The sequence below is a fragment of the Podarcis gaigeae genome (genome assembly GCF_964106915.1).
Source record: "Podarcis gaigeae genome assembly, chromosome: 2".
Classification (NCBI taxonomy): Eukaryota; Metazoa; Chordata; class Lepidosauria; order Squamata; family Lacertidae; genus Podarcis; species Podarcis gaigeae.
In genome coordinates this window covers 14,398,754-14,425,415 of record NC_139679.1, presented here as the reverse complement: position 1 = coordinate 14,425,415, position 26,662 = coordinate 14,398,754, and the positions used below count along the sequence as shown (strand labels likewise).

At 48.3% G+C, this 26,662-nt stretch overlaps 2 protein-coding genes across 3 annotated transcripts; both read right to left on the bottom strand.

The window, feature by feature from the left end:
• Positions 1-45: 45 nt before the first annotated feature.
• Positions 46-7,473, bottom strand: LOC310839944 (leucine-rich repeat-containing protein 3-like). Of its 2 annotated transcripts, none has more exons than XM_083729060.1 (3): positions 7,164-7,473; positions 763-4,331; positions 46-438 (listed from the first exon to the last, which is right to left on the bottom strand). In XM_083729060.1, exon 2 carries the CDS (start codon positions 4,257-4,259, stop codon positions 3,507-3,509), a length of 753 nt encoding a protein of 250 aa, XP_083585186.1. In that variant the 5' UTR covers positions 4,260-4,331; positions 7,164-7,473; the 3' UTR covers positions 46-438; positions 763-3,506. The 2 variants fall into 2 exon arrangements, with proteins under 2 accessions (XP_083585186.1, XP_083585185.1); XM_083729059.1 differs by lacking the exon at positions 7,164-7,473 and adding an exon at positions 6,281-6,664.
• A 5,121-nt stretch (positions 7,474-12,594) lies between these two features.
• On the bottom strand, positions 12,595-24,490 carry MYG1 (MYG1 exonuclease). Its single transcript, XM_083729021.1, has 7 exons — positions 24,292-24,490; positions 20,864-20,976; positions 18,272-18,431; positions 17,208-17,357; positions 15,497-15,619; positions 13,664-13,845; positions 12,595-12,855 (listed from the first exon to the last, which is right to left on the bottom strand). Exons 1-7 carry the CDS (start codon positions 24,451-24,453, stop codon positions 12,669-12,671), a joined length of 1,077 nt encoding a protein of 358 aa, XP_083585147.1. The 5' UTR covers positions 24,454-24,490; the 3' UTR covers positions 12,595-12,668.
• Positions 24,491-26,662: the final 2,172 nt, after the last annotated feature.

The window sequence follows — 26,662 nt, the reverse complement described above, 5'->3', positions numbered from 1 at the left end:
GTCAACATCCTCCATCCGCACAAGCAGCAGTTCCTGGATATTTCAATTATTTCTGCTTCCTCCCCTGCAAGGATCTTTTTCACAGATCGTGCTACTTATGGACCTGCCAATTTCGTATCCCTTTCCACTGTTTGCATGCTGGGATGAAAGAGGTGTGTGGGCGGCCAGGAGACTGAAGTTGGGCAGGGCCATGGCTAAGTGACAGAGCATATGCTTTTGCATGCAGAAGGTCCCAAGTTCTGTCCTTGGCAGTTCCAGGTAGGCCTGGGAGTGTCCTCTGTCTGAAACCTTGGAGAGCCACTGGCAGTCAGTGCTGTAGGCAGTACTGAGCTGAATTGACCAATGCTATCTGTATCACTTCATCAAAGGGGGAAACATATAATGAGAGATCAAGGAGCCATAGCTCAGTCGTAGAGCATCGGCTTTGTACAGTGGTACCTCGGGTGGCACTGTGGGTAAAAGCCTCAGCGCCTAGGGCTTGCCGATCGGCGGTTCGAATCCCCGCGGCGGGGTGCGCTCCCGCTGCTCGGTCCCAGCACCCCGGGTGCAAGTAGATAAATAGGGACCGCTTACTGGCGGGAAGGTAAACGGCGTTTCCGTGTGCGGCTCTGGCTCGCCAGATGCAGCTTTGTCACGCTGGCCACGTGACCCGGAAGTGTCTCCAGACAGTGCTGGCCCCTGGCCTCTTAAGTGAGATGGGGGCACAACCCCAGAGTCTGTCAAGACTGGCCCGTACGGGCAGGGGTACCTTTATCTTTTTACCTCGGGTTAAGTCCTTAATTCGTTCCGGAGGTCCTTTCTTAACCTGAAACTGTTCTTAACCTGAAGCACCACTTTAGCTAATTGGGGCCTCCCACTGCTACCGCACCGTTGGAGCACGATTTCTGTTCTCATCCTGAAGCAAAGTTCTTAACCCAAGGTACTATTTCTGGGTTAACAGAGTCTGTTACCTGAAGCATATGTAACCCGAGGTACCACTGTATGCAGAAGATCCTAGGCTCAGTCCCTGGGATCTCCAGACAGGGGGTGACCCCAGAAGACCTTGCCCTTCAGTGTGAATAGTACTGAGCTAGGTGTGGCCCAGAGGCCTGATTCTGTATAAAGGCATCTTTCCCTTCCAGCATATTATCTTAGGGGCAATACAGAAGTTAAATTGTTGCACTTGTATCCTGCGCATAGTGGAGCATATATGTTCCTTGATCCTGGTATTGTGTGCAGCTGTCAAAACATCTAATCAGTTGTGTTCACAGCTGTCAAGTGTTTGGGGGCTTTTGAGAGTTATAAAATTATGAATGGTGTTGAAAGACCTCTTTTTCAGCAGGTAGTTTTTAGTACCAATGTTAGGACGACAGCACCTGCTGAAATCCCCCCTTTTGCCACTTCATCCATCATCCTGTGCATTTGTATTTAAAAGTCTCCCACTTTCAGCAACAGCTAACTCCTTATTGTGTGTAGGGTGGGTAAAGGGTAGCCTTTATCAGCTGCCTCTGCCCGATGTTGAATCTGAGCCTCCCTGCTACAGACTTTTTGCTCAAGTGCTGTGTGATTACCATAATTGCAAAGAAAAAAAAAAGTTCTCTAGAGCAGTTGCAGTCTTTAATAACCGGAAGAGTTATTTTAAGATAAGAAGGCATGGCCAGCAGTTTGCCATGCAAAGGAGAGAAACAAAGGCCTCTTTTTTGAAAATATGAAAATAGATTCGGTTCAGTTACTTAAAAGGCTTGGTCAATTAAAAGTGGCTAGGAACAGAAGCACTAGGGAATAAGCAGAAACGATGAAATCTGAGGACTGAAATTGAACAGCCTCTTCTTAAAGATCGCCAAAGGCATATTTAGAAAGAAGGACCAAGCTCCATGTTATTGGGTTTCATACATTTTATTATGTGTCTTTCAGAAGTCTCATAAAGGACAGTTACATTTTTAGAACCAATGTTATAAAAGGGGACATTTAAAGCAATCCAGTAATAAAAATAAGATTCTTTTCACTCCCTCACCCCAATGCCCAGTTTGAGTCTTGGGCCTTGCATTGCTCTCAGAAAACACTCTGGATCTGGCTAAGTTTCAACTGGTGATCTTATGAGTGAGCCTACCTTTACACTTTAAGATCATACCTGCCTGCTGTGTTCGAAGTATAAGGATCTGGAATGCTTACAAGAGTACCTGATTGTAAAGAGATTGCCTGCCTTAAATCTGTTTCAGGCCCAAGAAATGTGAATCATAGAATTGGAACGGACCACAAGGGACCATCTATTCCTCCTCCTGCAATGCAGGAATCTTTTAGCCATCCCAGCTATGGGGTCAACTTCCTTTTTGATACTGAAATAAAAAGTGGCCGTTTTATGGGTTCTTAAATCTCCTAACTTCCTGAGTTTGGAGGGTCTTTTCCTTGGAAGCTCCCATTGAGTAGCCTCTGCTCCTCTGCAGAAAACACTTTGCATTTTTGGAATGGGACTGAATAACCACGCAGTCTCTGCTTCTTTATAGTGGTGACTGCTTGTGAAAATTGATTTCTTACAACCTGGAAAGTGGAGACCTTATTTACACACACTGCTTTCATTTGAAGCTCTGGTCCAAGTTGTTTAAAGTGTGTGTCTGTAAAATGTAATGTACGAGTGGGGAAAATGTGTGTTTGGAAACAGGTTTCTTAGCTGCAGCCCAGAAAGGAGAAAGCAGTAGAGCATCTTTGCAGTAGAGCAACTGCTTTGCATGCAGAAGGTCTCAGGCTCAATCCATCTCCAGGTAGGATTGGGAGAGAACCCTGCTTGGAGCACTGTAGAGACACTCATAACCAGTTGAAACCCTGGAGAGGTGCTTCCAGTCCGTGTAGACGACACAACTAGATAGACCCAAAGGTCTGACTTAGTATATACGTTCTGCAGTCAGCAAAGAGGCAGGATTAAATGCAGCTGTTCCGTCTGCAGGTTTCCCTGCCACACAATGTGGAGAAAAGGGGACTGGAAGGAGGCAGAAAAAGCCACTGAAAGGGAAGTGGCTGCAGCAGAACAGATGGGGCAGAAACGCCCCAGTCAAAATAAGGGATTAAGAGAACAGGGACTTATGATTGTTTCATGGTTAATCCCCCTAGCATTAAGCTGTAATATCTTTGCCTAAATCCCTGGCAAATGGGGAAAGAGAAGCTCGAGGACTCTCTGCGAGGGGCGGGGGATTGGGTTTGCTGCATAGGAGCAATGCAGCCTGCAATTCAGAAAAAAATGTATTGTGCAGAAGGGGGAAATCGGATTTTAAGCAACTCATTTTTGGCTTCCAACCAGCATCCCCTGAAGGCATATGGGGTTGGCCTTCTTTCATTTGCTAGGAGGTCATAGGGTTAGGGAAGCAAGAACTGGGGTCCAAGGGCCATTTTAAGCGGGAACCAACCCACCAAGGTCCTCACTCACACACCTAATTCCCAGGTTTCTTGATAGGAAGAAGCTGATAACAAGTTTTATAACCATTTTCAAAGCAGTTTCTGTTTGTTTGGGGGGTGCTCCTCAAAACCCTTGGTTCTCAGAGGATGGTGCTGAGGGTGTCTTCTTCCAACTCCTCCGGGCTGGGCTGCTTGCTGGGCAGGGGCAGAGACTTGAGATACTCCAAGTGGCGTCGGGACTCCGCTTGGTTGCGTCGGACGTAATAGATGACGTAGGTGATGACCACGGCAAACCAGCAAAACATGGTGAGCAGCATGGCCAGATCCGTGTTCCTCTGCTGGCCCAGGCAGAAGTTGACACCGCTGTTGAGCAAGCGGGCTAAGGTCTTCCCGGTGTATTCCTCCCACTCTGCAGTGGCACACACGACGTCCTCCACGGTCTCTGCGTCCAGAGGAAGAGCCTCCACCAGCTTCTGCAGGGAGCAGTCGCAGTGCCAGGGGTTGTCGTACAGCTCTAGCCGGACCCAGGTGAGCATGGCAAAGGGGGCAAACTCCATCCTCTCCAGCTGGTTGCCGGAAAGGTCCAGCAGCCTCAGCCCCCCACCCAGGCCGCGGAAGGCCCCCGGCGCTATGCTCTCAATGAGGTTGTCCGCCAGGTGAAGCTCGCGGAGCTGCTTCAGGCCATAGAAGGCCCCGTTGGGGACGTGGGTGATCCAGTTGGAGTCCAGGTAGAGGACCCGGGTGTCATGGGGAATGTCGAAAGGGATGGTCACCAGGTCCTTCCGGTTGCACCACACCACGCCGCTCCCCGGCGGGCAGTCACAGCTCTGCGGGCAGGGGAGGCCACCGTGCAGGATCAGGACCATGAGGAAGAGGGAGAACGATGCTGGCATCTCTGCATTGCTCTCCTCTCTCTCTCTGGGTGTGGCGGGGGTCACGAGGTGGCGAAGGGCCCAGAATCTTACCTGGAAAAGAGGGCAGGGGAGACAAAAATGAGCCATTGAGAAAGGGCCTCCTAACACATTCCATGGGTTTGATTTAGCAATATCACCACACCCAGTGCTGTTACAGTAAGTGGTGCTGTGCGAGTGGTGCTGTGGTCTAAACCACCGAGCCTCTTGGGCTTGCCGATCAGAAGATTGGCAGTTTGAATCCCCGCAACGGGGTGAGCTCCCGTTGCTCTGTCCCAGTTCCTGCCAACCTAGCAGTTCAAAAGCACACCAGTGCTAGTAGATAAATAGGTACCACTGCGGCGGAAAGGTAAACAGAGTTTCCGTGCCCTCTGGCTTCCATCACAGTGTTCCGTCGCACCAGAAGTGGTTTAGTCCTGCTGGCTACATGACTCGGAAAGCTGTCTGTGGACAAACGCCGGCTCCCTCGGCCTGAAAGCGAGATGAGCGCCGCAATCCCATAGTCACCTTTGAGTGGACTTAACCATCCAGCAGTCCTTTACCTTTTTTTTAAAAAAACCACAGTAAGGACCACCCCTTTAACCCATGTTTTCCTTCCAGAAAAAAGGTACAGGTACCTAGTGCCCTCGAGTACCCCCAGAAAAAGGACTGACCACACTAGCATTTTTTTTCTAACACAATCACAGCAAAACTGGCTTCGACAGTGGAAATAGTCTATTAGAATAATACTTGGGGTGGTGGCAGTGAATGATGTTCAGTGCTTATAAAATGTGTGGGAGCAGTAATAAGAATAACACGAAAAACTCTTGGACTATCTATCGTAACTTTCCACCACGTAGCAAGAATCTTGATGATCAGTTCTAGAAAAGTGTCAACTAATCTGAAAAAGCGAAGGATGACTGGGGGAAGACTATTCAGACTATTGAAGTTATAATTGGATGTCAATTACTTTTAAGCCCATTGTTGATTATTCTGGGATATATGGAAAAAGATGCAGTTCTGAGCATGTCATTCTGGTAAGAAATTTTATTATGCATCACTAGCTGCCAAATGGCGCCCATCTCAAATACCAAGATTAAAAAAGACTGGATTATGAAAGGATACCACTTTACAACGATGGTGAAATTAACTGAATTTACCAGAATGAGGGGAGTCAGAAACAAGAACAAACTGAAAGATTATGATCTCCATTTTTTGGTCATGTATGGAGCAGAATTACCAAGATACAACCATTTAATGCTGGACTAAACACCCTCAAAGTCTTTTCCAGCTATGATTCCTTGAGTAAGAAAACCAGTGCTCACCCCCTTTGCTTCTATATGAGTCACTGTTTTGGTTATGCTTCTTCTGAAGGTGAGTAAATCTGTTGCACCTCTGCATTGGGATGGTATAACCTGAGTTGTGCATTTATTTTTTTACTAATTACACACCTACCTCCAAAAGAACGTGATCCAAAGTATATATTAAAAGCTGTTATCTCACTCTGAATTAAATACAGGTTCCTCCAGACGGTCACAGTTTTCAGGGATTCAAGTGGGAAATGGAATTTTAGGTTTGTGTACTAAAAGTTTATTAAAGCGTCCAGTCACCCTAGCCCAACAAATCCACTTAGAAAGCGACAGACTTCTTGAAGTTTGGAAAATTACAGGGAAAGGCCCTCAAAAGTGTAGGTTAAATGAACAATAAGACATGTAAACAATCCTCTAGCAAATCGAGATGACTGCTTATTGTCATATAACCACCCCACAAAAGGAAATCAAAGCATTAAAGACCTGACCTTGTCCAACCACCATCTAAGCTTTGTGCGAGCAAATCAGGATGAATGCACAATAAGGTCATCTGGAGGAACCCTGGGTTTAATATTTCCTCCTGCTGGTGCCCTAGTTTCTCTTTTTCAAGGTTTCTCTAGCAAGCCATGCTTTCTGTCCTTTAGGATTAAGCACCCAGGTGACAGAAATACAGATTTAGAGTAGATAAAGGCTCATAATCCTCTGCATGCTTACCTGAGGAGCGCAATCCCCGCTGAACACCGTAGATCTTACTTCCAGGTAAATAAACATAGATTTGTGCTGTAACAGTGCATTCCCTTGGGGCTCACTCATGCAGGTTAAGCAGGGATGGGATTGCAGCCGCAAGGATGAAAAAAACGCTCCTGGTATTTCAGGACTGTATTAATTTGTTTAGCTACCGCGTCCCAAAAAGGGCTCGTTCAGGAACATTGCCAAAACTTGTATGAAGTGGGTTAGTCTGTACTGAGTGACTTATTCAACAGCTGACTGTGTTTCTCAAGTCACTTGCTCAGTTAGGGTTGCCAAATTTCCTAGCAGCCTCTGCGCAGCGACTTTAAGAGCTACATGCAGACGTTAGCAGGTCATCTCATTCGGTTTGATGCTGTGAAAAAGACCCCCTTGCAAATTCAGCGTGCTCTTCAAGGGCATGAGAGCAGGCCCACACACCGTCCCAGTTTGGGAACTCAAAACCTCAGCATTGTGTAATGGTTAGAGGACCTGGGTAGCCAGGGTGCAAATGCACATTTGGCCACAAAGCTCGCTGGGTTACCTTGGGCCAGTCATTCCTCTCAGCCTAGCCTACTTCGCAGGGTTGCTGTGGGGACTAAATGAGGAGGGGGAGATCCATGTAACCCCACCTTGAGCCCCACCTTACAAAAAAAAAAAACCACCCTAGCAGAATTTCCCGTTAGATAATCTTCTAGATTTTCCAAAACCACAACAATCAATTGAATACAGTGCTAGGGAAAGCACAGTCCGTTGAGTTTCTGTCTTGTACTGCTGTCAAAAGACCACAGGAGTCTGTTTTAAGCCTTACTTGCAACTCTCACCCTGCACCCCCAGCCCACCCCCGTACTTCTCATTGCTCCAAACACACCTGTGTGAACAGTGCTCTCGTGGTCAGTCTGGTCCGAAACAGGTCCGGTCTGACTGTGGCTCCAGGGACCGTCTCAGTAGCACCCGAAACATCTTTAGTAGCACCCGAAACATCCTTTGAGAGCGTGTGGGCAGGTGGCAGAAGCCTTGGGGGCAGGATTCTAGGAGTGCATCCTCTTGGCTCAGCTTCTCTGTCTACTGCCCATCAGCAAAAGAGCTTGGAACACACACAAGCGCTGAGAACCGAGAGGGGACAGCCTGCCCCCGCTGGACTGCTCGAGAAGCAGCAGCAGGGACAGCTCTGCTTTTGCAACTCAGTTCTGCTGAACAGTGGCACCTTGATTCTCAAACGCCTTGGTACTCAAACGCCTTGGTTGAATGAATGAATGAATGAATGATTAAATGAATGAATCTTTGTTTGTGTCAGCCATCGGCCATAGCAATAAAACAACAATACGATATACAAAGAATAGAAATAAAAAGTCAGTTATATAAAATACAGGGGATGCGGGTGGCGCTGTGGGTTAAACCAGAGCCTAGGGCTTGCCGATCAGAAGGTTGGCACTTCGAATCCCCGTGACGGGGTGAGCTCCTGTTGCTCGGTCCCTGCTCCTGCCAACCTAGCAGTTTGAAAGCACATCAAAGTGCAAGTAGATAAAGAGGTACCACTCCGGCGGGAAGATAAACAGCGTTTCCGTGCGCTGCTCTGGTTCGCCAGAAGCAGCTTAGTCATGCTGGCCACATGACCCGGAAGCTGTATACCGGTTTCCTTGGCCAATAAAGTGAGATGAGCGCTGCAACCCCAGAGTCGGTCACGACTGGACCTAATGGTCAGGAGTCCCTTTACCTTTATATAAAATACATTTTAGGGTTTTGAATCAATAGTCAAATAGTGGATCTTATTCTGATTGCCCCAGCTAAAAACCTTGCAAGCTTTGCCGTCACCTGCTCATCTTGATGTGCCAAAAGGAAGGAGACTGTGGCAGTGGCTGGGCGACCCGGAATGGGCAATAAAAGAGGGGTGATAATATCATTCCTCAAATCTTTTATAAAGAGTGCATGCCTGGAGGACATGCGCCACTAATTCAGTACTGCCCTCCCCACAGGAACATAAGCGTTTTTCGTGTGGAATCTGTTGGAATCAAACGCTGAAAGCCCAGAAGTAAGTGTTCTGGTTTTTGAACGTTTTTCGGAAGCCGAACGTCTGATGTGGATGTCAGCTATTGTTTCCGGGGCGCCTGCACCAATCAGAAGCTGCGCCTTGGTTTTTGAACATTTCAGAAGTCAAACACTTCCGGAACGGATTAAGTTTGGAGTTTTTGTTTTTGCGCTTTTTTGGTTCATTTGTTTTTGTGATTGTGTGGAACCCTGTTCAGCTACTGATTGTGTGACTGTAGAAATGGATAAAAGACCCCCATCCAAACAATGACTCTCAGTGCAGGTAAGGAAAAAAAATCAATTTTATTTTTTTATCATCTACAATACCATCTTATTTATTTTACAGTATTACAGTACAGTACAGTGGTACCTCGGGTTAAGAACTTAGTTTGTTCTGGAGGTCCGTTCTTAACCTGAAACTGTTCTTAACCTGAAGCACCACTTTAGCTAATGGGGCCTCCTGCTGCCCCCACCGCATGATTTCTCTTCTCATCCTGAAGCACAGTTCTTAACCTGAGGTACTATTTCTGGGTTAGCGGAGTCTGTAACCTGAAGCGTATGTAACCTGAAGCGTCTGTAACCCGAGGTACCACTGTACATTGATTATTGCTTTCATTTTATGGATCAGTGGTCTCGTTAGATAGTAAAATTCATGTTAAATTGCTGTTTTAGGGGTTGTTTTTAAAAGACTGGAACGGATTAATCTGTTTTGCATTACTTGAAAGCGGGCCTTGGTTTAGTTCTGGGACAGACTTCCAGAATGATTAAGTTTGAGAACCAAGATACCATTGTATTTAGGATTGACCAAAATGTTTCAATTGCCCAGAATTGAACCCAGAGTCTAGGCATGTTGAGTGCATTGGATGATGGGAGGCAAAAGGGCTTAGGAGGAATGGATGTAAGTAAAGGAGGGTGCTAAGCAAAATAATGTAGCGAAGTCCCTGAATTTGGATGCAATAAACCTCAGTGCAGGAGCCACTAATCAGGGTATGAAGATGGCTGCTGTTGTGTTAGTCCATCTAGCTTGGATCTTTTCAATCGGGGGGGGGGGGGGAACCTCAGACCCAGGGGCCAGGCATGTTCCTCTAGGCTTCTGACTGGTCTTTTCCCCAGGCCCACACCCCTCACAGACCCTGCTTTGCAGCTTCCATCAATGTTCTTTTTACCACGTTTGCCTGGATGGAGCATGTGTGGGAACTATTAAAGGTAAAGGGATCCCTGACCATTAGGTCCAGTCGCGGACGACTCTGGGGTTGCGGCGCTCATCTCACTTTATTGGCCGAGGGAGCCAGCGTACAGCTTCCGGGTCATGTGGCCAGCATGACTAAGCCGCTTCTGGCGAACCAGAGCAGCACACGGAAACGCCGTTTACGGTACCTATTTATCTACTTGCACTTTGACGTGCTTTCGAACTGCTAGGTTAGCAGGAGCAGGGACTGAGCAATGGGAGCTCACCCTGTTGCGGGGATTCAAACCACCGTCCTTCTGATTTAACCCACAGCGCCACCCGGGTCCCTTCTGTGGGAACTATTATTGCTGCACAAAGGCAAAATTCACCTTGGTTGCACTGCCCGCTTTGCTCCTGGTCCAACACCACGGGCGTGTGGCCCTCCAAATTGCCCAGAAGGGAACGTGGAAAAGGCTCCCAGCTCATTTCTGATCCCAAGGTTTTAACCTAGAAGCTTCAAAGCATGGAGGCAATGCCTGCCTAAATCTGAAGCCAGCAAACTGCCTGAATGAACATTTGCAGCAGGTCAGGCCCCTGGGTAGCCAGCCCTGTCCCTATCTCTATGGTTGGTAAAAGCAAACTACAAAAAATGATTAAAAAAAATAGTATTATTATGCAAAGTGAATTACACAGCTTTGCATCATCTATTCAGTTTTAACTTCCTGGGCACAAAATTGTCATTGTTGTGCCAGCCTTTTCCTCTTTATTTGCTTCCAAACCCATCGCTTTGATTCTCTACTTCCTGTTTCTGGGCACAGTTCAAAGTACTGGTTTTGACGTATGGAACCTTGCATGGCTTAGACTATCTGAAAAGAGTATTTTCCCTCCTCTGAACCTGCCTTGGCTCCAAGATCATCCACAGATACTCTTTGCTTAGTCCTGCCACGCTCACAGGCACATTTGGGGGAGACACAGGAGAGGGCCTTCTTGGTGGTGGCTCCTCCCAGACTTCGGAATGTCCTTCCCAGTGAGCCTCTCTTTGTCTTTCCTCTGGCAGGTGAAAACCATTTTCTTCTGACAGGCTTTTGGGAACTGACCTTTTAAAAAAAGGGCTTTGAATAGTGCTGTGCTGTTTCACAATCTGTATTTTAATGATTCGTTTTTATATTGTTTTAATTCTATTACAGTGTAATTACTTTTAAACTGGTCTCTTCTATTTTTTAGCATTCTGTATTTTATCCATGTTGCTTTCATTTTTGTAATAATAGTAATAATTTATTTATACCCCGCCCATCTGGCTGGGTTTCCCCAGCCACTATGGGCGGCTTCCAACAAAATACAGTGGTACCTCGGGTTAAGTACTTAATTTGTTCCGGAGGTCCGTTCTTAACCTGAAACTGTTCTTAACCTGAAGCACCACTTTAGCTAATGGGGCCTCCTGCTGCCGCCGTGCCACCAGAGCACAATTTCTCTTCTCATCCTGAAGCAAAGTTCTTAACCCAAGATACTATTTCTGGGTTAGCGAAGTCTGTAACCTGAAGCGTATGCAACACGAGGTACCACTGTATTAAAAATACAATTTTTTTTTAAAAGCTTCCCTAAACAGGGCTGCCTTCAGATGTCTTCTAAAAGTCAGATAGTGTCATACTTCATTTTGCGTTTGCTTCAGGTTGTGCATTTTCAGGCTGCATCCCGTGGCAACCCGGAAGTACTGGAAAGGCTAACTTCAGGGTTTCGCCGCTCACGCATGTGCAGTTGTGCAAAATGACATCACGCGCATGCGCAAAAGCGGCAAATGGTGACCCGCGCACACACGGGTTGCAGTCTGCTCATGTTGCAAACAGTGGAAAAGATCCCATTCACAACCAGAGGTACCACTATAGTTGTTTATTTCCTTGACATCTGATGGGAGGGCATTCCACAGGGCAGGTGCCACCACAGAGAAGGCCCTCTGCCTGGTTCCCAGTAACGTTACTTCTCAGATATACTGGACCAAGGCCGTTTAGGGCTTTAAAGGTCAGCACCAACATTTTGCATTGTGCTCAGAAATGTACTGGGAGCCAATGTAGGTCTTGTAAGCCACTTTGAGCTCCAGTCTGGGGGAAAGGCAGGATATAAATAAAAGCCCCCCAAAGCCTGGGTTATCTTCCCATGTGGCCAACTCCTGCAATTCTGGGAAGAGCTGACGAAGGTTTAACCCGTTCCCAAAGGCTTGCTTTCATTTGTTGTCCTGCTGCGGCTTTGAGGGTTTACCTCTTACCTACAGGCCCCTGTGTCCCCTTCAATACTTGCGGTGCCCACAAAACGGTCTCTGTAAAATATACCCAGGAAAATGTGCACTGCACAAGAGGCTGTTTGCTCTTTCTGCTCAGTTCCCATTTGCCCTGCCTCAGCCTCTCCTTCATTGAACGTGCCCACAAATATTTCATTGGATGGCAAGATTGAACGCTCACCCTCCTATCCGTTCTGAACTGTGGAGAGGTGCCAAAAAATTCTACGAATGACTGTGGGGGCAGCGGCTTACGTAGATGTCTCTCCCCCCCTCCCCACTTACGAAGCAGTTGGGGAAGGAGACTGCCCACACCCTTTTGTAATCCTGTCTCATTTCCTTCTCTTTAAGAAGTGACCGCCATTTTGTCTTGGGTCATACCCTGCCACACATACTGCAGTCGCCTTGCGACGGGCACCCAATAATAACGCTTGCTTCCCCAAAATTCCAAATGCGCCACCCCCCAAGTTGGTGACCCTAATAAATTAATAATAATAATAATAAATAATAATAATAATAATAATAATGTGGTACCTTGGGTTAAGAACTTAATTCGTTCTGGAGCATCACTTTAGTTAATGGGGCCTCTTGCCGCCGCCGGAGCACGGTTTCTGTTCTCATTCTGAAGCAAAGTTCTTAACCTGAGGTACTATTTCTGGGTTAGCGGAGTCTGTAACCTGAAGCGTATGTAACCAGAGGTACCACTGTAGTAGTAGTAGTAGTAACAACAACAACAACAATAATGTTATTATTTATATCCTGCCCACCTGGCTGGGTTTTCCCCAGCCCCTTTGCTTCTACCCTCACAAAAGATACAAAAAAGCTGCTTTTTAAAAAAAAAAATCAAAGTTTATGGCAAGCCCACAACCTGTCCCTGTCCCCCCGAGTCCAACTGTGTGGGGCTTTGTGCCTCATGAGCTGCATGAGCCGGATTCAACCTGCTGCGCCAAGGTCTTCCGCGCCATTTCTAGCGCCCCCTCCTTGGTGTGGTTCCCCCCGATGAAGCCGCTGGAGTGCACAAAGATGCAGCCGGGGATCCCGCTGGCCTGAGAGAGCTCTTCATCGCGTAAGCCACACCATTTGGCCAGAAGTGACAACCTGATGGGAGGGAGAGCGAGAGAGCCAAGAGTGACTGAAAGAATAATAATAAGAAAAATAATATTTTATTTATAACCCGCCCTCCCCAGCCGAAGCCGGGCTCAGAGCGGCCAACAACAGTAAAATAATGCCACATTCTAAAATCAATTCATTATAAAATCAGTTCAAATCAAATTAATGGCAACCATTGGGCTAGAGTTCTGTGAGGATTACCAAAGGTGAGGGTCAGGCTGTGCCCTGGCCAAAGGCCTGGTGGAACAGCTCTGTCTTTCAGGCCCTGCGGAAAGATGTCAAGTCCTGCAGGGCCCCCTAGTCTCTTGTGACAGAGCCTTCCACCAGATCGGGCCGCAGCCGAAAAAGCCCTGGCTCTGGTTGAGGCCAACCTAACCTCCCTGTGGCCCGGGACCTCCAAGATGTTTTTGTTTGAAGACCGTAAGGTCCTCCGTGGGACATACCAGGAGAGACAGTCCCGTAGGTACGAGGGTCCTAGGCCGTACTTTGATGTGCTTTCGAACTGCTAGGTTGGCAGGAGCAGGGACCGAGCAACGGGAGCTCACCCCGTCACAGGGATTCGAACCGCCGACCTTCTGATCGGCAAGTCCTAGGCTCTGTGGTTTAACCCACAGCGCCACCCCCGTCCCTAGAATTATTAATCATGTTTAAATAAAAATATAAGTCTAGGGTGCAAGGGTGAGAGATGGTGTCCTGAATTTGGGGGCCCCCCAGAGCTATGGGATTTCAAAATGCTCTCCCCATCCCACAATACAGGACACAAGTGGGGGGGGGGCATTTCGGAGCCCTTGCTCACCTGTTCTGGAAGGTGTGCAGCCCAGCAGGAACACACTGGACCCGCCACTGGCCTCCCAGATCCGTGTACAGGACAAATTTGAGAGGCTTCTTGATGCCCAGCTCTTGCTCTAGGTTGAAAAGGTGCTCCTTCCATGGGCAGCCACCCTGGGCCAACACCAGAATCTCACCGCTAGGGTCAACCTGCCAAGGAAGGAGATTGATGTCATTCATAGTCACCAACTGCACCACCTGAACGAGAGACATAGGAGGACTATGTGCAAGAAGGTGAGAGATGTCCGCCAGGTAAGACTGTTCCAGACTCCTGTGCAAAACCTAGGGGCTACATCAGGCCGCTGGAGATATTAACCTCTCCTCTTTCTATATTTCTTTCTCCTCTTTCTATATTACGTGCTCTCTCTTGCTTACGGCTCCACAACTGGAGGGGGTGCAAAGTGAGCTTCTGCCAGGGTGGAAACCAAGAGACACAGCTGTCCATGGAGGAACAGGTCAATTCTGTGTCCAGGGCGGCTGTCTACCAGCTCCACCTGGTACCCAGGCTGAGACTCGCAGACTGTCTCGCCAGAGTAGTGCATGCTCTGGTTATCTCTCGCTTGGACTACTGCAATGTGCTCTATGTGGGGCCTTTGAAGGTGACCCGGAAACTACAACTAATCCAGAATGTGGCAGCTCGACTGGTGACTGGGAGTGGCCGCCGAGACCATATAACACTGGTCTTGAAAGACCTACACTGGCTCCCAGTAGGCTTCCGAGCACAATTCAAAGTGTTGGTGCTGACCTTTAAAGCCCTAAATGGCCTCGGTCCAGTATACCTGAAGGAGCGTCTCCACCTCCATCGTTCCGCCCGGACACTGAGGTCCAGCGCCGAGGGCCTTCTGGCAGTTCCCTCGCTATGAGAAGCCAAGTTACAGGGAACCAGGCAGAGGGCCTTCTCGGTAGTGGCACCCGCCCTGTGGAACGCCCTCCCACCAGATGTCAAAGAGAAAAATAACTACCAAACTTTTAGAAGACATCTGAAGGCAGCCCTGTTTAGGGAAGATTTTAATGTTTAATTAATATGTTATTGTATTTTAGTGTTCTGTTGGAAGCCTCCCAGAGTGGCTGGGGAAACCCAGCCAGATGGGCGGGGTATAAATAATGTATTTGTATTTATTTGTATTTGTATTTATTTCTTTATTTACTTACTTACTTACCTACCTACCTACCTACCTACCTACAGTCATTTCCACCCATGTCCTCCCACCTGCTAGAACTCAGGCCATTGATCCATCTAGGCCAGTATTGTCTACACTGACTGGTAGCAGCCCTCCAGGATTTCCAGACGGGGGGACTTTCCTGGATCCTACCAGCAGCTGCTGGGGATTAAACCCTGAGACCTTCTGCACACAAAACAGATGCTCAGCCACTTAGCTATGGCCCTTCCCCTTCATGCAAACAGCAAGATGTGCACACATCATGAAATTGCAATTCCAATGTACACCCTTCTCCTCCTTGGGGAACCACCTCATGAGAGAGAGATTTCATCTCACGGGAAAGCAGGTGCTTGTGAGAACAGGAGCTGGAAGCACATTCACAGGTGTGTTCAGAGTACAGTGGTACCTCGGGTTAAGTACTTAGTTCATTCTGGAGGTCTGTTCTTAACCTGAAACTGTTCTTAACCTGAAGCACCACTTCAGATAATGGTGCCTCCTGCTGCTGCCACACCACCGGAGAACGATTTCTGTTCTTATCCTGAAGCAAAGTACTTAACCCGAGGTAATATTTCTGGGTTAGTAACCTGAAACGTCTATAACCTGAAGCGTATGTACTTTAGCCCTCCTCTTGGCAGCGGTACCTCAAAGCGCTGCTGGATGGCCTTCTCCACAATGGTGCGTGCAGGAATCCAGGCACGGTAATAGTAATCGAGGCGGTCCAAGAATTCGTTGCCTACCAGCTCCATGGCCTTCTGGAAACCAGGCTGGGAAACAAAGCACAGGGCTGGCAAATTATCTACTCTGAAGCCGTGTGGAATCGCTCCCTCGGGTCATGCAGCCCGCCCCACACATGCCTGAGCTACTGGCCTGTTTGGAGAGTGCAAAGTGGCGGCCCTAAACAACCTCTCTCAACACCGTTCGAGATAAGCCAACGACCCGGGTTTTTAATCTTGCTGCTGCCTCTTTGCTCTTTATCAGCTGAGATTTGCTCCAGCGGGCAGGAGAGACACGTCCTAGCCAGTGATGGTCAGGCAAAGGCAGACACCAGGCCACAGACGCCACAAGGAGCAGGGAAAGAGATTAGGGCACTGAGCTGCGGTGCCAGGCCCTGGAGCACTTGAACCCGAGTTGGCAGCAACGGGTGGAAAAAGCCTTTGGGAAGTTGGAACGGACGTCCCAGTACAAATTGCCGGTCGCTTTGAGACGTTGCAAAGCTTTACCAATCTGGGGCACACACTCGCACAACACCTTGAGGCTCTCTGCTCACAACTGCTTCATGCAGATTAGAAGAGGCACCGGTGCCAATCTAAACTGTTCTTCCCCAGATCTCCAGAATTAACCGCCGAGGTCGCACTCTGGTTCTTAAGGATGCAGCGCCATCATTCAGAAGTCACCCAACCAGCTCCTTGTTTAGTGAAAGGGGCAAGTTAACAAATGTGTCTTATTACCGTATTTTTCGCTCCATAGGACGCACTTTTTTCCTCCTAAAAAGTAAGGGGAAATGTCTGTGCGTCTTATGGAGCGAATGCCCACGGATGGCGGAGGGATCTGCTGCAGTCGCAAGCAGAGGATCGATGGTTCCCCTTCCTTCCCTCCTCCGTCGCTCGCTTTGAAGCAGCCAAGCGGGAGAGGAGCCGCTTACACGAGTGTAAGCGGCTCTTGTCCGGTTGGCTCCTTTAAAGCAACCGTGCTCTCTTTCCCTCTCTCCCTCCCCAGCTCAGCGAGCTGAAAAGCTCCTCCACACACCCCACACATGCTCCTTGTCCCGTCAGTGTTTTTCCTTCCCTCCCCATAAACCCCTCTCCTGCGTTGTTAGCCACCTCCTTCTCCATTCCCCCCACTCGCGCTCCTTGTCCCTTCAGTGTTTTTCCTTCCCTCCCCACTTAAAACGTGGTTACAAAGCACGGATCCACATGGATCCTCAGGATTTTTGCATTGGGTCACCCCAAGTTCACCAGCAGATCACATAGCATGTCCATGGCTACAGCCTGCACCAAAAGAATCAAGCACCCACTGTTTCGTGGGGCTGCAATGGCGCAAAAACGTGGTTACAAAGCACGGATCCACATGGATTCTCAGGATTTTTGCATTGGGCTACCTCAAACTCACCGTCAGATCACAGGCCACAGCATGAACCACAAAAATCGTACAACCACTGTTTTGTTCAGAATATTTTTTTCTTGTTTTCCTCCTCTAAAAACTAGGTGTGTCTTTTTGTCAGGTGCGCCTTATGGAGCGAAAAATATGGTATTTTATGCCTAAATCTACTCGGAGGTCTATTTACTCCACTCCTTCGTTTTCCTAACTGGGACACAGAGAGCTGGAAAATACAAATACAATTCAGATCCCGACCTCGGTGTCTTGATCCTTGTCATTCCAGCGGGGGTTCAGGTAGGCAACCCTGGAGCTCACATTGGTGGTCATGGCATAGCGAGGTTCCCCATCCCACTGGGAGATGCCGTTGTCTATGGCGTCAATCTCTTCCACAAAGTTCTCGTACAACTAGAGGGAGGGGGAGAACAAGAAAGTTCAGTTTAGTGACCTGCCCTGGAAAAGTAGGTTTTGTGGATCACAGAGAGGTCGGAAGCCAGGTAAGATTCAGCCCCCATGCCTGCATACTTTAGGGGCACGGCAGATACTTCCCAAGGTCACATGAGGCAGAAAGGCATCAAGGGGAAGCCCCACAGATATATGCCTATTGCAGCAGTGCTGGATCAGTACCACCCCCGCCACTACAACCAAGGTGGCTAACCTGTGGTCCTCCTGATGTTGTTGGGACTCCAGATCTCACCACCCCGGTCACTGTGACCACAATCAGATAGCAATACCCAAGTTTAATAACAACGTCCTGCTGTGAAGACCTCATTTGGCGTTTTGTATTGGCTCCATTTGACGGCGCTCTAGAGCACACAGCCTCCAGTTAGATTGCATGTTCCAAACAGTGACTCATGTAGGAACAAAGGGGACCTGAGGCAGATGGTTCTTGCTCTTTCATTGTTTAAAAATAAATATTTTGGCCTCAAGAGCGAAATGCACCTCCTATCTTAATTCAGAAATGTGGGGTGCATTGTACTTCTTACACCCTGGCCCAGAATAATTTGGAATACACCAAGGATATTTTGCAGGACTCTCAAGCAGGGGTGGAGATGCCCAGCAATAATAATAGTAATAATAATACTTTATTATTTATACCCCGCCCATCTGGCTGGGTTTCCCCAGCCACTCTGGGCGGCTCCCAATCAAATATTAAAAACACAATACAGCATTAAACATTAAAAAACTTGCCTAATACCCAGTGGGCCACAGGTTCTGTATCCCTGCAGGAGCCAAGGGGTTGAGTTAGTTCATTTTCCCCATTGTTCCGGAGGCTTTTGATGTTGGGAAGGGATCTCACAGATATGCACACACACAAGTACCTTGTCATAGAGCACACGCACGACAGGATCCTCCTCCTTGAGGCCCAGCTGGTTTGCCAAAATCTCAGAGCCAAAATGGGTGTAAACCAGCCCTGCACTGCTCAGTTTGGTCTGCCAAGGTTTATCAGGCTTCAGGCTGTGCATGGACTCCCCAAATGACCTGTGGGAACAAGGAGGGATCGGGGGAGTCAATAAAGAACAACCCGAAGGAGGGAGAAAAGCCTGGAACACTCCCCTTTCCAAGCAAATAATACCAACCACAAGGAGATGGAAATTTCCCAGGGCCCCAGACCCAAAACTAGGAGACCCTCCCTTTCATATACAAACAACTGCAATTAGTGTGTGTTATTAATGGGACGCGGGTGGCGCTGTGGGTTAAACCACAGAGCCTAGGACTTGCCGATCAGAAGGTTGGTGGTTTGAATCCCCGCGACGGGGTGAGCTCCCGTTGCTCAGTCCCTGCTCCTGCCAACCTAGCAGTTTGAAAGCACGTCAAAGTGCAAGTAGATAAATAGGTACCGCTCCAGCGGGAAGGTAAACGGCGTTTCTGTGTGCTGCTCTGGTTCGCCAGAAGCGGCTTAGTCCTGCTGGCCACATGACCCGGAAGCTGTACGCCGGCTCCCTCGGCCAATAAAGTGAGATGAGCGCCGCAACCCCAGAGTCGGCTACGACTGGACCTAATGGTCAGGGGTCCCTTTACCTTTACCTTTAATAATTTTAATTTCATAATGGGCAACTCTTGGAAACAGCAGTGCAACTGGAATATTGTAAGGAGGGAAGTGCATTATATATCTGGAACAAGCTGTTTAAGGCAACGTAGAATGTGAAAGGGAATTAGGGGCACCTAAATAGGCATGTCAGTTTGCACAACTTTTTCAAGTTACCAAGGTTTTCTCCACTACAGAACTCTCCTTAGTTAGGGCTGAACCTCTTACAGCAAAGATGGGGAGGTTGTGGCCCTCCAGATGTTGTTTGACTACAACTCCCATCATCCCTGACCACTGGTGGTGCTGGCTGGAGCTGATGGAGCCCGATATCTGGAGGGCCACAGGCTCTCTGTCCTGATTTAGGACATGATGTCCATGATGTCTTCCTGTCTCTTTGCTCCTGGGCTTGTTGTCTTTCATCCTTTCGGTTCTGCATGGACTGCCCAGCAGATGAGAAGGTGGTGGGCAGCACTAGATAGGATAGGACTAGATTTGAAAGGTCCAAAGGCTAAGGATTTCTAGGAAATGATATACAATGAATTGAAAAAGATGTTGAAATTGACCATTGCCCCAATAACCTAAAGCCTTTTGGTTGGGGATAATAGGGGTGGAGATTCAAAAACACCACTACCCTTGACTAACATTTTTATGTATACAACTACTGCAGCTAGAACTTTATACGCACATAAATGGAACGACAAAGAGACTCCCCACAATGGAAGAACTGTTTATAAAACCGATGGGCTACGTGGAAATGGTGAAACTGACTGCTAAAATAAGAGGACAAAATGATATCTTCATAAAAGAATGGAAGCCACTGGTGGATTACCGATCAAACTATCATTTTTCTATGAAATCATGTGCAGGATTTGAGATATGAGCAATGGAAGGATGTGGAGAATGGATTTGGGAGGCTTAGAAAATAAATCCAGTCAACCTCGGTTCCTGAACACCTCCGTTTTGGCTCTTGAACGCTGAAAACCTGGAAGTAACTGCTTCGGTTTTCTAACGATTTTCAGAAGCCGAACGTGCTACACAGCTTCCGTTTTAAGTTTCCCTATTGTATTGTACTGAGGCTTCCGCTTTCAGTTTTTGGTTGTCAAATGTTTAGGAAGTCAAACGGTCTTCTGGAACAGATTACGTTCGGCAACTGAGGTTTGACTGTACAGTGGTACCTCGGGTTACAGACGCTTCAGCTTACATATGCTTCAGGTTACAGACTCGCTAACCCAGAAATAGTACCTCGGGTTAAGAACTTTGCTTCAGGATGAGAACAGAAATCGTGCAGCTGCAGGCCCCATTAGCTAAAGTGGTGCTTCAGGTTAAGAACGGACCTCCAGAATGAATTAAGTACTTAACCTGAGGTACCACTGTGTTTTAATGCAGCTCTTAAGGGGGAATAATAATTAAAAAAAAAATACCACCACTACCAGGGAAGGAGGGACAGGAAGTCAAGAAGAAAATGTGTGACAAAAAAATGAGACACAGTCATACCTCTTGTTACGTTTGCTTCAGGTTAAATCTTTTCAGGTTGCTGCGTCCTGCGGCGACCCGGAAGTAACAGAACGGGTTACTTCCAGGTTTCGCCGCTCGCGCATATGCTCAAAATGATGTCACGCACATGCGCGGAAGTGACGAATCGCGACCCGCACATGCAGGTTGCATTCTGCTCAGGTCGCGAACGAGGTTCCGGAACAGATACCGTTCACAACCAGAGGTACCACTGTATATGTTGGGAGTTATGTAATAATATGGAAGATTTAATAAAAACATCATTTAAAAAAAGAGAGATTTGAAAGGTCCACTGCCAGAGTAAGCTGTGGTAACCTTGCTATTCCACTAGCTGCCAGCACTGGGAGGAAAGGCTGCAGGAATTCAACAGTACCTCTGGTGATGGTCGTAGCGATGCTTCTCAGGGTCATACTCGCCTCCAACGTCCACAACCACATCGCACTCCGACAGCAGCTGAGCATCCCGTGTCCGGATGATCTCTGCATCCTGAGGGCACAGCAGGGTGACAACAAACAAAAGCCGTGAAACGAAAGGTGCCCCAGTGCTATTCCAGGCTGTCCACTTTGCAGTTTCTGATCTCTATACCTTCACCATTCCTTGGTGCCTTCAGGTGAAAAAGATACACCAGGTAGGCAGGATGAACAGCTGTGACTGGGACCATTTGCTCCTGGATGCAAGCTCTTGAGTTCTTCTTCATGAGGTGTGTGTTTCTGCATGTAAAGGTAAAGGGACCCCTGACCATTAGGTCCAGTCGTGGCCGACTCAGGGGTTGCGGCACTCATCTCGCTTTATTGGCTGAGGGAGCCGGCGTACAGCTTCCGGGTCATGTGGCCAGCATGACTAAGCCGCTTCTGGCGATCCAGAGCAGTGCACGGAAACGCCGTTTACCTTCCCGCTGGAGCGGTACCTATTTATCTACTTGCACTTTGACGTGCTTTCGAACTCCTAGGTGGGCAGGAGCAGGGACTGAGCAACGGGAGCTCACCCCGTCACGGGGATTCGAACCGCCGACCTTCTGATCAGCAAGTCCTAGGCTCTGTGGTTTAACCCACAGCGCCACCCACGTCCCTTTGCATGATGATGGCTTTAAAAAATGAACAGTGAACAGTTTCTAGCTCTCCTGACACTGAAGACAGTATTTAAAGTATCTTGGCAACACCTAGTGACATCTCAGAAAGCAAGGGGAGGGGTCCCCCCAGCTTCTGTCCCCCGCCCCCTCTAAAGCTTGGTAGGAGAAGCTGTATAAATTATGGAAACTGCAAAACTACTTGAAAATTTGCATAATCTATATAGGTTCAAAAACCTATATATATATATATTGCAAAAGCCTTTGACTGCGTCGACCACAGCAAACTATGGCAAGTTCTTAAAGAAATGGGAGTGCCTGATCACCTCATCTGTCTCATGAGAAATCTCTATGTGGGACAAGAAGCTACAGTTAGAACTGGATATGGAACAACTGATTGGTTCAAAATTGGGAAAGGAGTACGGCAAGGCTGCATATTGTCTCCCTGCTTATTTAACTTATATGCAGAATTCATCATGCGAAAGGCTGGGCTGGATGAATCCTAAGCCGGAATTAAGATTGCAGGAAGAAATATCAACAACCTCAGATATGCAGATGACACAACCTTGATGGCAGAAAGTGAGGAGGAATTAAAGAACCTTTTAATGAGGGTGAAAGAGGAGAGCGCAAAATATGGTCTGAAGCTCAACATCAAAAAAACGAAGATCATGGCCACTGGGCCCATCACCTCCTGGCAAATAGAAGGGGAAGAAATGGAGACAGTGAGAGATTTTACTTTCTTGGGCTCCATGATCACTGCAGATGGTGACAGCAGCCACGAAATTAAAAGACGCCTGCTCCTTGGGAGAAAGGCGATGGCAAACCTAGACAGCATCTTAAAAAGTAGAGACATCACCTTGCCAACAACGGTCCGTATAGTTAAAGCTATGGTTTTCCCAGTAGTGATGTATGGAAGTGAGAGCTGGACCATAAAGAAGGCTGATCGCCGAAGAATTGATGCTTTTGGATTATGGTGCTGGAGGAGACTCTTGAGAGTCCCATGGACTGCAAGAATATCAAACCACTCCATTCTGAAGGAAATCAGCCCTGAGTGCTCACTGGAAGGACAGATTGTGAAGCTGAGGCTCCAATACTTTGGCCACCACATGAGAAGAGAAGACTCCCTGGAAAAGACCCTGATGTTGGGAAAGATGGAGGGCAGAAGGAGAAGGGGACGACATGGTTGGACAGTGTTTGCAAAGCTACGAACATGAGTTTGACCAAACTGCGGGAGGCAGTGGAAGACAGGAGTGCCTGGCGTGCTCTGGTCCATGGGGTCACGAAGAGTCAGACAACAAAGAGGTTCACTGGTGCAGAATTCTAATTAAGTGCAAAATACACTAAGTCCTAATAAGATGGAACTCCTCAAATTGCCTTTCTGCAGGGAGTAAACCAACACCATTCCAGTCGCACAATGCTCTTGCTTCTTGCCTTTATGCTATTAGGACTTAGTGTGGTTTGCAACAAATTAATTGCAACAAAAACTACAGTGGCACCTTGGTTTACGAACTTAATCCATTCCGGAAGTCCGTTCTTAAACTGAAACCGTTCTTAAACTGATGCGCGCTTTCCCTAATGAGGCCTCCCACCGCTGGTGCCCTTCCACCGTTCTTAGACCGAGGTAAAGTTCGCAAACCAGGACACTACTTCCGGTTTTGCGGAGTCTGTAAACCGAATCGTTCGTAAACAGGACTGTTCTTAAACTGAGGTACCACTGTACAGGGTCTTGTGGCACCTTAAAGACAAACAAATTTTATTGTGGTGTAGCTTTAGTGACTTCATCAGTTGCGTAGAACGTGATCCTCAGTTGTCAGGTGTATATATAGACACGTGGATGTAAAGGGAAAAACTGCCTTGCCCTCCTGGCCTGGGCATTGCCATTTATTCTGCTCCTGGATCCGACCTGGGGGAAGTGTTGCGATGGTGATGGTGGAATTCTCTTTATACCCAGAACGGCCAGGAGTTGTAAGAACTACAATTTAATAACTTGTGCTTGCTTTTGCTGTTTTGACCAAAGGGAAGGATACAGTGGTACCTTGGGTTAAGTACTTAATTCGTTCCAGAGGTCTGTTCTTAACGTGAAGCACCACTTTAAGTAATGGGGCCTCCTGCTGCTGCCACGCCGCTGGAGCACGATTTCTGTTCTTATCCTGAAGCAAAGTTCTTAACCTGAAGCACTATTTCTGGGTTAGCAGAGTCTGTAACCTGAAGAGTCTGTAACCTGAAGCGTATGTAACCCGAGGTACCACTGTATAAAATACCGCAAACCAAACAAGCTACATTCCCTGCTATTTACCTCCAGGTTTTACACATGCGCTAGCAGAGATTTACGCCCACGTGCATTTATACCGGAACAGCTAAAGATCGTATCTCCACGCTGCTGACCCAACCAGGACGGGACACCCCCCGACCACCCCCCATTTATACATAAATGCACATTCATTCTAATTGCACGGATGGTGCAATTAGCAATTCAAATATTTGCGCAAGTGCATTGCCCGGGGGAGTTGCGTGGCGCGCAGCTTGCCGCATCCACGCAGTTGCTGGTGGTCCCAGGATCAGGCCCTGCAAGAGCCCAACACGGGGGTGGAACGTCACGTGTGTACTGGATCACAGGTGTGGGAGGAAAAGGAGGCTAGCCGAAAAGGCTTCCGAATCGGAACCGGATTAAGGAGGTCGCCACACACGTGCGGGGGGGGGCGTTACTTCGGAGTAAGAAGCCCCCAGCTGCGTACCTGATAAGAGGGCAGCAGCCGCAGGAGGAAACACGCGAGCGCCTCGTCGCAGTGGAAGGTGCCGCCGTGGGTGCCGATGCGGGCCGGTCGGGGGCGCTTCGGGCCGGGCATGAGGCTGCGAGTCAGGCGGGGGAGCCCAGCGAACACGCGGCGCATGCGCATAGCCACGGAACGCCGGCCCGGGAAGGCGCTTTGCTTCCTGCCTTCCCCGCGCTCGCCCCACCCGCCTCTACCGTATTCCTGAGACTCCAAGCGCACTGGAATGTCCTTGCACCATGTTTCCCAAACTTGGGTCTGCAGCTGTTTTTTTGGACTACAACTCCCATCATCCCTAGCTAGCAAGCAGTGGCGTAGCGTGGGGGTGCAGGGGGTGCGGCCGCACCGGGCGCAACATCTGGGGGTTAGGGTTAGGGGGCGCAAATCCACGGGTTAGGGGGCGCAAATGACTTGCCTTGCCCCGGGTGCTGACAACCCACGCTACGCCACTGCTAGCAAGACCCGGTGGTCAGGGATGATGGGACTTGTAGTCCAGAAATAATGACTACAAGTTTGGGATATACTGTCGGGGATGAAGGGGGCGGGGATTTTATAGAGGGGTGAAAAAGCGGGCAAATAGAAGGGGAAGAAATGGAGGCAGTGAGAGATTTTACTTTCTTGGGCTCCATGATCACTGCAGATGGTGACAGCAGTCACGAAATTAAAAGACAGCTGCTTCTTGGGAGAAAAGCAATGACAAACCTAGACAGCATCTTAAAAAGCAGAGACATCACCTTGCCAACAAAGGTCCGTATAGTTAAAGCTATGGTTTTCCCAGTAGTGATGTACTGAAGTGAGAGCTGAACCATACGGAAGGCTGATCGCCGAAGAATTGATGCTTTTGAATTATGGTGCGGGAGGAGACCCTTGAGAGTCCCATGGACTGCAAGAAGATCAAACCTCTCCATTCTGAAGGAAATCAGCCCTGAGTGCTCACTGGAAGGACAGATCCTGAAGCTGAGGCTCCAATACTTTGGCCACCTCATGAGAAGAGAAGACTCCCTGGAAAAGACCCTGATGTTGGGAAAGATGGAGGGCACAAGGAGAAGGGGACGACAGAGGATGAGATGGTGGGACAGTGTTCTCGAAGCTACAAACATGAGTCTGACCAAACTGCAGGAGACAGTGGAAGACAGGAGTGCCTGGCGTGCTCTGGTCCAGGGGGTCACGAAGAGGCGGACACGACTAAACAACGAAAAAGCGGGCAGGGAGTTGGAGCCATCAGCCTCACAACGCTTCTTCATCATGTCTCGTAAAAGTAACGTGAGGAGCGCCCAGACATCATCTTGAGGCACGTTTCTCAAATGTTTAAAGCCCAAGCTACACGCGCACATGCGCCACTGTGGCGGGTTGCGTGTCGTCTCGCACAGGACCTGGGTTCAAATGCTCCCTCAGCTGCGCATGCTCACTTTGGGCCTGTCACTCCTTGCCTCTCAGACTATCCATAACTGACAACCTTCCCTTTTTTGGAAGCAAATTCCCTTATTCCAGCGCCGTTTCCCGCTGCTATCCTGGATTGTTAGATATCCCGTAGACTGTCCCCGGGACAGGTGAGGCTGCTGATCCCTTATTTTCGAGGCTGCTAAGCCCTTATTTTCAAATCTGAAAGTTGACAGCTCTGAGTCTATCCTACCTCACAGGGTTGTTGTGACGCTCCTTAAGGAAGGGTGAAGGTTGTTGAGTTGTTTTAAAGCAGTAATTGTCCTACCCACCCGCCTTCCTGAACACAAATAGAAGCCATTTTTAAGTGTATTTAGGGGACAAGCATTTTATTCTTTTTCTTCCACATTTTTTTACCCAATTTGAGAAACCTCCTTCCCCAAAAGGCAGTTTTCACCCCTCTAGATGAGCGAAAGAGTCTGCAGACCAAACAAAGCGTTTCCTGCTCATGTACTGTAACAGGGACTTCTGGCAACACTTCTCCCCATTTTCTAATGTTTGGTACAAATGAGGATGGCAGACAGCGGTGATTTTGAATAACCTTGTGCCGAAGTGTGTGTGTGTGTGTGATTGTGCAGTTGAAAGGCTTCCCCAGGGTCATCTGGTCCAACTCCCTGCAATGCAGGATTATCAGCCCCCAGCCCCCCCCCAATTAGAATTCAGTGTTTAAAAGAAACTCCCCCAAAGAATGTTGAAACACCTTTTTTGGGGACAGAAACTCTTCTTTGCTTTCATCTTCAGGCATGTTGCATCTTTGAAAATATCCTTGAAGTGCTCCTTTTCTGTGTCTGTTAGTTACTGAACTAAGGCAGGTTCCTAAATGAATTGTCGCTATACAGTGGTACCTCGGGTTACATACGCTTCAGGTTACATACGCTTCAGGTTACACACTCCA